This window comes from Macaca thibetana, chromosome 5 (assembly GCF_024542745.1).
Source record: "Macaca thibetana thibetana isolate TM-01 chromosome 5, ASM2454274v1, whole genome shotgun sequence".
Classification (NCBI taxonomy): Eukaryota; Metazoa; Chordata; class Mammalia; order Primates; family Cercopithecidae; genus Macaca; species Macaca thibetana.
In genome coordinates, this window is record NC_065582.1 from 21,626,323 (window position 1) to 21,639,734 (window position 13,412).

The 13,412-nt window shown below is 34.9% G+C and overlaps 1 protein-coding gene and 1 non-coding gene across 4 annotated transcripts in view; one reads left to right on the forward strand and one right to left on the reverse strand.

Moving 5' to 3' along the window:
- The window catches only part of DDX60 (DExD/H-box helicase 60), a 112,583-nt gene that overhangs the window by 12,939 nt on the left and 86,232 nt on the right, over positions 1-13,412 (forward strand). For all 3 annotated transcript variants that reach the window (XM_050791708.1, XM_050791707.1, XM_050791709.1), the window contains 5 exons: positions 3,126-3,235; positions 3,426-3,495; positions 6,323-6,512; positions 7,792-8,133; positions 12,097-12,213. In XM_050791708.1, the coding sequence (XP_050647665.1) occupies positions 3,232-3,235; positions 3,426-3,495; positions 6,323-6,512; positions 7,792-8,133; positions 12,097-12,213 (723 nt within the window). In that variant the 5' untranslated portion in view covers positions 3,126-3,231. The remainder of the gene's footprint in view (positions 1-3,125; positions 3,236-3,425; positions 3,496-6,322; positions 6,513-7,791; positions 8,134-12,096; positions 12,214-13,412) is intronic.
- On the reverse strand, positions 3,704-3,807 carry LOC126955897 (small nucleolar RNA U13). The gene has a single exon (XR_007726181.1). It is a non-coding gene; the product is annotated as a small nucleolar RNA U13 (small nucleolar RNA).

Consider the following 13,412-nt stretch of genomic DNA (forward strand, 5'->3'; position numbering starts at 1 on the left):
GCATATGTTTCAGCAAGTACAGTGTTTGGTAAAGTGTAGATACTCTATAATCTCTGAAATAAGACAGCAGCTGAGTGAGTGAGAGACCATACTTATGCTCGTGTCTCCATTAAGTGTCCCTAAACATCCCAGCCCATAGTAATTCCATTTTTCTTTTTTTTTTTTTTTTAATTTATTTATTATTATTATACTTTAAGTTGTAGGGTACATGTGCATAACGTGCAGGTTTGTTACATATGTATACTTGTGCCATGTTGCTGTGCTGCACCCATCAACTCGTCATTTACATCAGGTATAACTCCCAATGCAATCCCTCCCCCCTCCCCCCTCCCCATGATAGGCCCCGGTGTGTGATGTTCCCCTTCCTGAGTCCAAGTGATCTCATTGTTCAGTTCCCACCTATGAATGAGAACATGCGGTGTTTGGTTTTCTGTTCTTGTGATAGTTTGCTAAGAATGATGGATTCCAGCTGCATCCAAGTCCCTACAAAGGACTCAAACTCATCCTTTTTTATGGCTGCATAGTATTCCATGGTGTATATGTGCCACATTTTCTTAATCCAATCTGTCACTGATGGACATTTGGGTTGATTCCAAGTCTTTGCTATTGTGAATAGTGCTGCAATAAACATACGTGTGCATGTGTCTTTATAGCAGCACAATTTATAATCCTTTGGGTATATACCCAGTAATGGGATGGCTGGGTCATATGGTACATCTAGTTCTAGATCCTTGAGGAATCGCCATACTGTTTTCCATAATGGTTGAACTAGTTTACAATCCCACCAACAGTGTAAAAGTGTTCCTATTTCTCCACATCCTCTCCAGCACCTGTTGTTTCCTGACTTTTTAATGATCGCCATTCTGACTGGTGTGAGATGGTATCTCATTGTGGTTTTGATTTGCATTTCTCTGATGGCCAGTGATGATGAGCATTTTTTCATGTGTCTGTTGGCTGTATGAATGTCTTCTTTTGAGAAATGTCTGTTCATATCCTTTGCCCACTTTTTGATGGGGTTGTTTGTTTTTTTCTTGTAAATTTGTTTGAGTTCTTTGTAGGTTCTGGATATTAGCCCTTTGTCAGATGAGTAGATTGCAAAAATTTTCTCCCATTCTGTAGGTTGCCTGTTCACTCTGATGGTAGTGTCTTTTGCTGTGCAGAAGCTCTTTAGTTTAATGAGATCCCATTTGTCAATTTTGGCTTTTGCTGCCGTTGCTTTTGGTGTTTTAGACATGAAGTCTTTGCCCATGCCTATGTCCTGAATGGTACTACCTAGGTTTTCCTCTAGGATTTTTATGGTATTAGGTCTAACATTTAAGTCTCTAATCCATCTTGAATTAATTTTCACATTTTTCTTTAAACTTATTTGTCATTACAGTCATATACTTCTTTGCATTGTTATTGTAATATTTAATATCAGCATGTGCATCACCATTATATGTTCCTTAATACCGTGGAATAGGAATCTCTCTCTCTCTATCATCTCTATCTATCATGTATCTATGTATGTATGTATGTATGTATGTATGTATCTATCTATCTATCTATCTATCTATCTATCTATCTATCATCTATCTCTATGTATCTATGTATCTATCATCTATCTATATCTATCTATCTATATCTATCTATCATCTATCTCTATCTATGTATCTATGTATCTGTCATCTATCTCTATGTATCTATGTATCTATCATCTATCTCTATATATCTATGTATCATCTATCTATATCTATCTATCATCTATCTCTATGTATCTATCATCTATCTATATCTATCTATATCAAACTATCTATCTATCTACTATCTATCCATAAATCACGTATGTATCTACCTATCTATCTGTTTCACAGCCCTAACATATTGAATGGCAAATGTCTCAGTATTTAGTTTCCATGACAAAATGCTCAAGTGCATTTTCATCTACCTCTTTAGTATTTTCTTCTCTATTATCTTTGCAGATTCTTCCTCCTCTCTTGATATATTAAGTATTAGTATCTTCGAATGTGGATTGTTAGTACTCTTCTCCCGTGGTGCTGTCTCTCCCTGACCAAGCAAGCTCATCTACACCAATGGCCTCATTTACCATTAATACTCAGATTACTTACCTCTGCAAATCTAGTCCAGACTTTGTATTTGTCCTCTAGACTTGTGTATTTTACTGCTTACATACCATGGCTTCTGGGAAATCTTGAAAGCAAGTCAAATTCAGGTGGTTCACAAATGCAGCCATAATCTTTTCCTGACATGTAGCCTTGTTCTAAAATTCCCAGCCCAGTGAATGGCCTAGTCATCCATCCTGTTACTTGAGCTAGAATCTTTTGTCATCCTTGACAATCCCCTTTCCTCTCTTCTCCATCCACGTCCAATCCAATTCCAAATTATGTCAAACTCATCTCCTAAATGTCCTTCAAGTAGATCCACATCTCTCCAGCTTCATTATCTCAGCTACCATCAAACTATATTATATCAAATTATCATCATTAGTCTCCTGCACAGTAACTTTCTCTCTGCTCTACTAAGAAGCTTACTCCCATCCTCTTTATTTTCTATATTGTAGCTGGACTAATCTTTTCAAAATGCAAAGCCAATCACAATACCACCTGCTTAAAATCCATCAATGGCTAATTTTTGATTCTAGGATAAAAAGAAAATTCTATAACATGACTTCAAAGGCTCTGCATGCCCTCCTATTTCTCTAGTCCTCTCTAGTCTTTTCCTGGATATTCTCCACTCCAGCCCTACTGACTTCTTTCTGGAATCAGTGTCACCCACAACCCGTCATGCCCCTGAGCTTTTACACATGGTATTCTGATATTTCGTCTCCAGAAATGCTACTTTTTCTCTCTTTTTGCCTAATTAATTATTGTTTATTTCTTAGAACTCAGCTCATGCATTATTTCTTTAGGGAAACTTCCTCTGACCTCTTGACTTTGTCCTTTTTGCAGTGTTCCATTGTTTCTATGATTATCTGATTAATAATTATCTTTAAGCTCTGTGAGAGCTGTCAGCAATGTTGATTTGTTCATTCTTGTATCCCTTGTGTCTAATATTTTGCTTTACATCTAGTAGTTATTCAATACATATTTGTTGAATAAAGACTCATTATCTTTTCTTTTTTGCAGGACTGCCATTTTCATTAAGAACTGCCACTTAGAGGTACCAAAGTAAAGGATATTTGCTAACTTTAATACTTGCCAGTTCAGGTTGGAGGCACAGGCAACAGCAAGAATGGGTAATTTTCCACTTAAAATATTTATAGATTATAAAACAATGTTACTCTGTAAACTACATAGATCTAATGGAATTAAAATAACCACATTACTGTTTTACTTTCTTGAACAATAACTAAATGATAGTGCCTGTAAAAAGGACCAATTGAAAAATAACCCATTCTCTTACTCTCTTTTTTTTTTTAAATTTAGAAAGAAATATTCTTACAACATTTTCACAGCAAATGTCCCAGTTAATTTTGAATGAAATGCCAAAAGCTGAGTAAGTATTATTACAGTAATAAAGATGGGAAATCATATGTCATGTTCCCTGTATGTCTATTTGGCCTTATACTGATGTATAGATAGTTGACCATTGAACAATGTAGGGGTTAAGGGCGCTGAACAACTATAGCAGTTGAGGATCCATGTTTAACTTCTAAAAAATTATTGTTAATTAATTTATTTTTATATATTTTTTTCTAAATTCATGCCAGACAGATTATGAGATAACTTTATAACAAGGGTTGAGTAGGGCACATCCAACACATACACATGAAAACCCAATCATCACATTTATGAACTGCAAAAGGATTGTGTTTGACTTTTTACTCCTCCAAAACTTAACTGTAATAGCTTTCTCTCTGCTCTACCAAGAAGTTTGCCCCCACCCTATCTATTATCTATCTTGTAGCTGGACTAGTCTTTTCAAAATGCAAAGCCCATCAAAATGCCACCTGCTTAAAATTCATCAATGGCTAATATTTGATTCTAGGATGAAGAGAAAAATTCTAAAACATGCCTTCAAAGGCTCTGCCTGCCCTCTTATTTCTCTGGTCTTAGTATAGAAAGTTAAGAAAATCATAAGGAAGCAAAAATGTATTTATTAAGTGGGAGTGGATCATAACAATAGTGACATCTTCAACGGTGCCATCCCCCCAGACTTTCACAACATTCTGTCTGTCAGGCTTCTCTTTCATAGCATTGACAATTCTTTCCATAGATTACTGTGTGTAATGAGCCTTGAAGGTTCTTATGACACTCTGATCTGAAGGCTGAATTAAAGACATTTTGTTTGGGGGTGAGTAGAACACTTCAACATCTTTGGTGTTGAACTCATGGAGTTCTAGGTGGCCAAGGACATTGTCCAATATCAAAAGAACTTTGAATAGCAGTCCCTTGCTGGCAAGGTACTTCCTGATTTCAGGGACAAAGTATCAATTTAACTAATTTGGAAAACGTGTCCCGTTGTCCACGACTTTTTGTTGTACAACTGAAAGACTGGCAGCTGGTGTTTATCTTTTCCCTTCAAGTCTCAGGAGTTGGCAACTTTACAGATAAAGACAGGCCTGAAGATAAAACCAACTGCCTTTGCACAATACAGTAGAGTTAGCTTATTCCTTCCTGCCCTCAATCCTGGTGCTCGCTTTTCTTTTGTACTAATAAATATTCTTTGTGACTTTGGTGTTTTTTTTTTCCGGAATAATTTCATTTGCATTAAAAAACCCTATTCAAGCAAATATCCTTTCTCCTCAGTGATTTCCTTCTGTCTCTTAGTTGGCTAAAGCTGCTTCTCTTGTTATCTTGATATTTTTCAAGCCAAACTTCTTTCTAAAATTATCAAACCATACTGTGCTGGTATTAGATTTTCCAGCTTTAGATATTTCGTCTTCCTTTTGCTTTGTTGTATAGTTACTTTGCTTTTTCTTGAATCATATTAGAGTCTATAAATATGCCTTTTTAGACAATCCCACACCCACATAAAAGCTCTATTTTCGATGTGAGATAAAAAGGTCTTTCACAAAAAAATGCAAGATTTTTATGACTGCTGCAACAATGCCTTCACTAATTTCTTAAAAATTTTTTTTTACAATGGTCCTTACATTAGGTTTATTTATCTGGAAGTGGTGGTCAACTATAACTGCAAGCATCAATCTATGACACACATCAGGCAATTCAGCTTTTTCTTGTAATGTCATAACTTGCTCTGCTTTTTGGGAACACTTCTGGCATCACTAGTGGCACTTCATATGGGTTCCATGGTTTTATTTAGGGTTTATGATATTGCAATAAACATGATGAAAAATACACAAGAACTTTGAGAGATCACTTTTTACTATGTTTGGAGAGAAGTTTACTGAAGAAAAACTGCTGACTCACCACAATACAACAAGAAGTGGCTACAAAGTTATTACAGTAGTACAGTATATACTAGAGTTAATTTTATGCAGTTATGATTTAATAGTGCAGCTTAACATTTATTTACATTTCTCTCAGCTCTGACAGGTGCCATGTATAGTCTATAAGTGTGTGCATAAATTTAGATAATTTTTAACTTTTACAATAGATCTGTGTATATTTTATGTCAGTAAATGCTAAAATAGACTACATATACTTTATGCATTCGTGACATAGCTAACTTAAATTTTTTTTTGTATTTGTAGGCTACATGGTTTGTCTGAGAGTTTTTTCAAATAGTAACCAATTTTCACAAATTTTTCTAATATATTTATTGAATATGTAGTATACATGTATCAGTGTGTATATATATATATATCAGTATTTATATCAGTGTGTATCTATGTATTATATATCTATATATAATATATATCTATATATAGTGTAGAGTATTATATATAACAGTATATAGAACTATATACACTACTATATATATGTATATATGATTGTTCAACACAGCACTTTCAGAGCTGTATGATAGTGAATGGAAACAGTTTCCTCTTGCTTCATTTGTCAATAGCCATCAGTGAATCCACTTGTAAGGGGCTGAGTTGGATTAAGCAGAAAACATATATAATTTAGGTTTATATGCAGGGTACAAGTACTAGATTCATGATCCAATCAGGCTGTGCCATATGGCTTTGGATAATTTGCTCATCTTGAGCCTAAGATGTGGATAATCCTGCCTTCTTCCTGTGAAGGATAGTTGTGAATGTAGATATATTTGAAAAGCCTTAGTGTAGACACTGCCATGAGACAATTCAGCAAATTTAGCTGTTGATGATAATGATAATGAGCTAATAAAAACGCTGCCTTTTTGGAACATGATTTAATGTGTCTGTGATTTTTGTTTTAACTGTTTTTCATTTTAGATATTCCAGTTTATTCAATGATTTTGTTGAATCTGAATTTTTTTTGATTGATGGGGATTCATTACTTATCACATGTATCTGTGAAATATCATTTAAGCCTGGGCAGAACCTCCATTTCTTCTATCTGGTTGAACGCTATCTTGTGGATCTTATTAGCAAAGGAGGACAATTCACCATAGTTTTCTTTGAGGTAACATGACAGTTGAGTTCTTTTTTATAATATGAGAATTAAAACTAAAATTTCCTAAATTATTTTATATATTTTTTCTTATTGCAAAGTAAATTATATCTATAGAAGTTCGGAAAATTGAAAGAAAAGAAGAGAAAACATGACCCACAATCTCAGCATTCAGAAGTAACCACATTTGAGATTACATTTTATTTGAATGAAGAGAACTTTATTTTAAGGACACACGGGATCATGAGAGAGGATGAGAAAGCTCCTCAATAGCGGCCCAGTTGTACTCTGGATTCTAGTTCTCCTGCTCTGAGAACAACTTCTGTTTTCAAAACTCAGCAGGCAATTTATAGGAGCCCAGAGGAAAATATATGAGTCTAGGGACAGTCATTAATAATGCTTTGTTGGCTAGGCAGAGTGGTGCATGCCTGTAATCCCAGCACTTTGGGAGGCTGAGGTGGGAGGACTACTTGAGCCCAGAAGTTCGACACTGCAGTGAGCCATGATCACACCACTGCACTCCAGCCTGGGTGACAGAGTGAGACCCAGTCTCTAACAATAATAATCAATGTTTTATTATGGTTTGTTCTAGGTATTTCCAAAATAAGACTATTTTTGGTTTGCTCTTTTATTATGAATATAATTAATATAGTTTTTAACAATTTCAAATAAAGATATGTATAACCACTACCACCCTTCCTAATCCTATATCTAAAGGTAAAGAGCTTTGGTATGGGTCTTTTCAGTCATTTTGCAGTCTCAATTGTTACATTTCTGAACATGGCTGAATGCTCGCCAGCCATGTTTTGAATAAAGAGCTAGTTTTCCAATCTAATGTTTACAATCTAGTTGGCTGCCCTAATTTTGTTATGCCAAGACAATCTCTATTGCTTAAGGAGGGTTGCAGTAACCTGGAGCAATCCTCTAGAACACAGTGGTTCACCTCAGCTTCCTGATACAGATGATTTATATCTACTACTTGCTTTCTATTCTTTTTCTTTCTAAATGAAATTAGAGAGGAAAAGAATTAGAAAGCGGGAAGGGTAAGCGTGATAAACTCCGAGTATTAAGTGCCTGCTTAAAGGAGATACATGCATTTAAATCCAAGCTGCGATTTTTTTCGGTAAATATCTGTAAGATGGTAGTCAGAGTTTAAGGGTCTATTCCCCGACCATCAGACGGAACAAAACTGTTGGATTTTATTCCTTCCATGCCTTTAATGATGTATTAGCCAACTAAATGATTAAATGATAATTTTGAAATAAAATGTACTTCACCTCCTCCTCCACAGGATGCCGAGTATGCCTATTTCAACTTCCCTGAACTTCTTTCTTTGAGAACTGCTTTAATTCTTCATCTTCAGAAGAATACCACCATTGATGTTCGAACAACATTTTCGAGATGCTTATCAGAAGAGTGGGGAAGTTTCTTGGAGGAGAGTTACCCATATTTCCTGATAGTTGCAGATGAAGGCCTGAACGATCTACAAACACACCTTTTCAACTTTTTAATCATTCATTCTTGGGCAAGGAAGGTCAATGTTGTACTTTCCTCGGGGCAAGAATCTGATGTTCTTCGCCTTTATGCGTACCTTCTTCCAAGCATGTACAGACACCAGATTTTTTTCCAGAAGGTAATTCATATCCAAAAGACAATTTCTTCTAGAAATTTTCAAAATGTTCTAAGTTACTTGACTCAGTTTTTTCTCCTCTTCCTCTAGAAAATTATCAGAGGTTTAACAGATAGGTATAACAATTAATAATATTAAGTAAATAATAATAATACAAATACAGTCATTTATCAAACACTTATTGTTATAAAATTGTGCTTGGTATTTCTCATGAATAATTTTTATTTAACCTTAAAACCAATCTTATAAGGTAGGTGTGAGTATTGTCTGTGTTTTACAGATGATGAAATAGATACTAGAATAAGTAATCTGCTCACCAAACACACCAAATGAATAGTAGAACATGGATTTGAAAAGACACAATCTGACTCAAGCCCCTGTGTCCTTAACCACCGCATAATATATTGACCTCAAGGTAATGAAGGCCAGAAATGCATGGAATTAGGCCAAAATTATGCCCCTGTTGCTGAGACATATTGACAAATGCTATTAATATGGTAGCCTTTAATAAGAAAACAATGGAGATGGTCAATAAAGAAGGAAAATAACTGAAACAAGCTTATTTCTTCTTATTAAGTAATCAATAGAATTTTCAAAGTTCTTAGAGTTCGAATTCCATGATGTTATTATTTTGATACATTAGTATATTTGACAATTACTATATTGAAATTTTGGAAGTAAATATGCATACAGATGTATTTATAAATTACTATATTTATATATAAAATAATAAATAATAGCTATAATAATATATAATAGAAATTATAATAAATTTATTTACATAATAAATTATAAAAATAATACAGTAACAGTACATTAATAAAATTAGTACATTAAATAATACAGTTATTTATAAATTACTAAATTTATTTATAAAGTTATAAATACATCTAGTTTCTGCTTATTTTTCACTACTGATGAATTGTGAATATGAAGACCATTCTTTAATTCATCAAAATCATTTTTCAGACAATTAACATTTGTCACTGTTTGAGAATTGTGTCATACTCCTCATGTATTTGGAAACATTCACATGGTTGCCATAAAATAAGATAGTTTGTATTGCTTTAGTTAGTACAGTCATGCATCACATGGATACATTCCAAGAAATGCATCATTAGATGATTTCACTGTTGTGTAAACATCATTAGTGTACAGACACAAACCTCGATGGTATAGCCTATGACACCTTAGGTTATCTGATATAGCCTACTCTTCGTAGGCTAAACTTGTATAGCATGTTACTGTATTGAGTACTCTAGGTAATTGTAACACAATGATAAAATTATTTGTGTATCTAAGCATATCTAAACATAGAAAAGGTACATTCAAAAATGGTATAAAAGATTAAACATGATACACTTGTATAGGGTACTTACTATGAATGGAACTTGCAGGACCAGAAGTTGCCCTGGGTGAGTCAGTGAGTGAGTGGTGAGTGAATGGGTAGGCTTAGGACATTACTGTACACCACTGTGGATTTTATTAATATATACAGTATTCACTTTGGCTACATTAAATTTATTTTAAAAATACTTTTTAATTTAATACATTAACATTAGCTTACTGTAATTTTTTATTTTGTGAATTTTAATTTTTAAAAAATTTTTGACAGCTGTACACACACATTATACAACTGTACAAAAATATTTTCCTTCCTTATTTTTCTTGAGACAGAGTCTACTCTGTCACTCAGGCTGGAGTGCAGTGATGTGATCACAGCTCACTGCAGCTTCCACGTCTCAGGCTCAAGTGATCCTGCTGCCTCAGCCTAGAGAGTAGCTAGGATTACAGGTGCACACCACCATGCCTAGCTAATTTTTGTATTTTTTGTAGAGACAAGGTTTTGCCATGTTGCCCAGGCTGGTCTGAAGCTCTGGGGCTCAACCAATTCGTCTACGTCAGCCTCCCAATATGCTGAGATTACAAGTGTGAACCACTGTGCCTGGACTTTCTTTCTTTATATCATTATTCTATCAGCGTTTTTTTCTATTAAAATATATACTTTTTACTTTTTAAGCTTTTTTCTTAGAAGATAAAAAGATGCAAACACACACATTAGCCTAGGCCTACACAGGGTCAGGATCATCAACAGCAACTGTCTTCTACCTCCAGATCTTGTCCCGCTGGAAAGTCTTCAGGGGCATAGCACACATGGAGCTGTCATCTTCTATGATAACATGCCTTCTTCTGGAATACCTCCTTAAGGGCCTCCTGAGGCTGTTTGGCAGCTGTTTTTGAAATATAAGTGAAAAGAGTATACTCTAAAATAATAATAAAAAAATTAGTATAGTACAGTAAATCATAAATCAGTAGCAGTCATTTTTGTTATTATCAAGTATTATATACTGTATATAATTGTATATGCTGTACTTTTTTTGTTATTTTTTTTTGGAGACAGAGCCTTGCTCTGTCGCGGAGGCTGGAGTGCTGTGGCACGATCTTGGCTCACCACAACCTCTACCTCCTGAGTTCAAGCAATTCTCCTGCCTCAGCCTCCCAAGTAGCTGAGACTACAGGCACGCACCACCATGCTGGGCCAATTTTTGTATTTTTAGTAGAGATGAGGTTTCACTATGTTGGCCAGGCTGATCTCGAATTCCTGACCTCATGATCCGCCCGCCTTGGCCTTCCAAAGTGCTGGGATTAGACGTGAGCCACCACACCCAGCCTATGCTGTACTTTTATATGCCTGTCAGCACACTAAGTGTGTTTACACCAGCTTCATGAACACTTGAGTAGTGCATTGCGCTGTGGCGTTATGATGGCTATGACATCACTAGGCAGTAGAAATTTTTCAGCTCCATTATAATCTTATGGGATCACCGACATATAAGTGGTCTATGGCTGAAGGAAGCGTTGTTATGTGGCTCATGACTATTATTAAACTATTTTCAACTCTGGTTGCCTACTCTGAGCAGGAATAGCCCTGGGATTCATTTTTATATTGGGAGGAAGTACTGTTATTAATTATCTCATTTTACTCTGTTAGAGCAATTTCTAAATCTGAGTTTTAAGAGTACCTACACATATCCTGTCTAATCTTTCCTTAAGAATAATTTTTTTTTTTTTTTTTTTTTTTGAGACAGAGTCTCTCTCTGTCACTCAGGCTGGAGTGCAGTGGTGCGATCTCAGCTCACTGCAAGCTCCGTCTTCCGGGTTCACGCCATTCTCCTGCCTCAGCCTCCTGAGTAGCTGGGACTACAGGCCCCCGCCACCACACCCAGCTAATATTTCACATTTTTAGTAGAGATGGGGTTTCACTGTGTTAGCCAGGGTGGTCTCAATCTCCTGACCTCGTGATCCGTCCGCCTCGGCCTCCCAAAGTGCTGGGATCACAGGCATGAGCCACTGTGCCTGGCCGAATAATTTTTTTAATGAAGAATTTAATTTTTGTTAAAGTAATCCATTTCTAATTTGTTGAATATTCACTTTAAAGAAGTTATGTTATTAGTCAATTTGAGGATTATTTGAAATATGATTAAAAATACAATGTATATTGAAAATGGCTGCTGCTGGGTGATAGGTACCTGAAAGGGGGTTATACTGTCTTTTATTCATGTGTATGTTTGAAATTTGTTAAAATATATGGCATTAAATGGGGATGATGGTGTTTTGGAGGGTGCTGGAAGTGTTCTAAAATTAGATTGTGATATTGGTTCCAAAGTTGATAAATTTACTAACAGCTATTGAATTGTAACAAAATGAATGTATTTTATGTTATGTTAATTATACTTTTATGAAGCTGTTAAAAAACAAAATATACTATATTCCTAGGCAAAAATTAACTTTCAAAGACACAATAGTGATGTTCAATGGGGTTTAAACTTACAATTACATTGGCATATTTTTTCCTTAGAAATATATTGTAACATAATTATATCTAAAATATGTAATTTTCTATAGTTGAAAAATAACTACTTATTTTATTTATAACAATTTTTCTGATTTTTCTTTATTTTACAGAATAAACGGAACTTTAAAGATGCTTACGTAACCCTGCTTAACCAGTTGAAAAGATTTAAGCTTTCAGCATTAGCACCTCTTTTTGGAAGTTTAAAATGGAATAATATTATGGAAGAGGTAACAAAACGTTTTAAAAAGCTTTGTATTTGAACTAAGTTTTTAGTTATAGAAAGGTTGCAAAAATCGTGCAGAGTTCTCATATACTTCTCATCCAGCTTCTCCTAATGTTAACATCTTAAATATGGGACATTTATGAAAACCATGAAATGAACATTGTGTTAATCCTGTTAACTAAATTTTAGAACTTATTCCAATTCCACTGACTTTTCCACTGGCATCCTTTTGCTATTTCAGGATCAGTCCAGGATACCACATCCATTCAGTTGTCAGTCACACTTTTGAGTGTCCTCCAGTCTGTAATAGTTTCTCAGTATTTTCTTGTCTTTCATGACCTTGAAGGTTTTGAAGACTACCAATCAGTTATTTTCTGAATGTCCTTCAGTTTGGACTTCTTTGATGTTTTCTCCTGATTGGAATGAGGTTATACATCTTTGGCTAGAATGTCACTGAATTAATCTTGGGTCTTCAGTGCATCCTAAGAATATGTCTGAGCATTGGTTAAGTTGGTGCCTGACAGTTTTCTCTTCTGTGAGGTTACTATCTTCTCTTTGTAGTTAATAAATCTTTAAGGACATGCTTTGTGACTATGCAGACCCTGTTTCTTCTCAAACTTTAGTTGATTCACTTTAATGTCCATAGCAGATCTTGTCTGCAACAATGATTATTGATGATTTTGCCAAATGGTGATTTTTTATTTCACTCTTTCCTTGGAATTCCATTGTAAGGGACAGCTGTCCTAGTGCTGCCATTTATTTGTTTATGTCAGTATGGATAAATATATTTATTTTATATTACAGGTTAGAATCCAACATTGTAATTGTTTTGGAGCTCAACATGTTCCAGGTTTGAACATTAGAAGCACCTTTAGGTTGGCGCCTGTGTTCTTTTACAAGCTTTCATCTTTCTGTACTTTCTAACTTTCTGAAATCACAAGATGGTTGGGTCTCATCTTGTATTTTCCCTGCCCCACCCCTGAAATTAACTACTTTGCCAAGGAAGAAGGCATTTAAAAGTTCAGATCTGAAAACTTTGTTGGTGAATTGCTACTGGAGTGTCATTGCTACTAGGACTTTTCAGCAAATGGAACTAGGATTCAAATCCATAATGGTTTATTTTACTCCTCCTCTTTCTTTATTTTTAATTTCTTTCTTCAGTCAGGAGAAATCCAGCTTTCATTATCTACAATATATTCACTT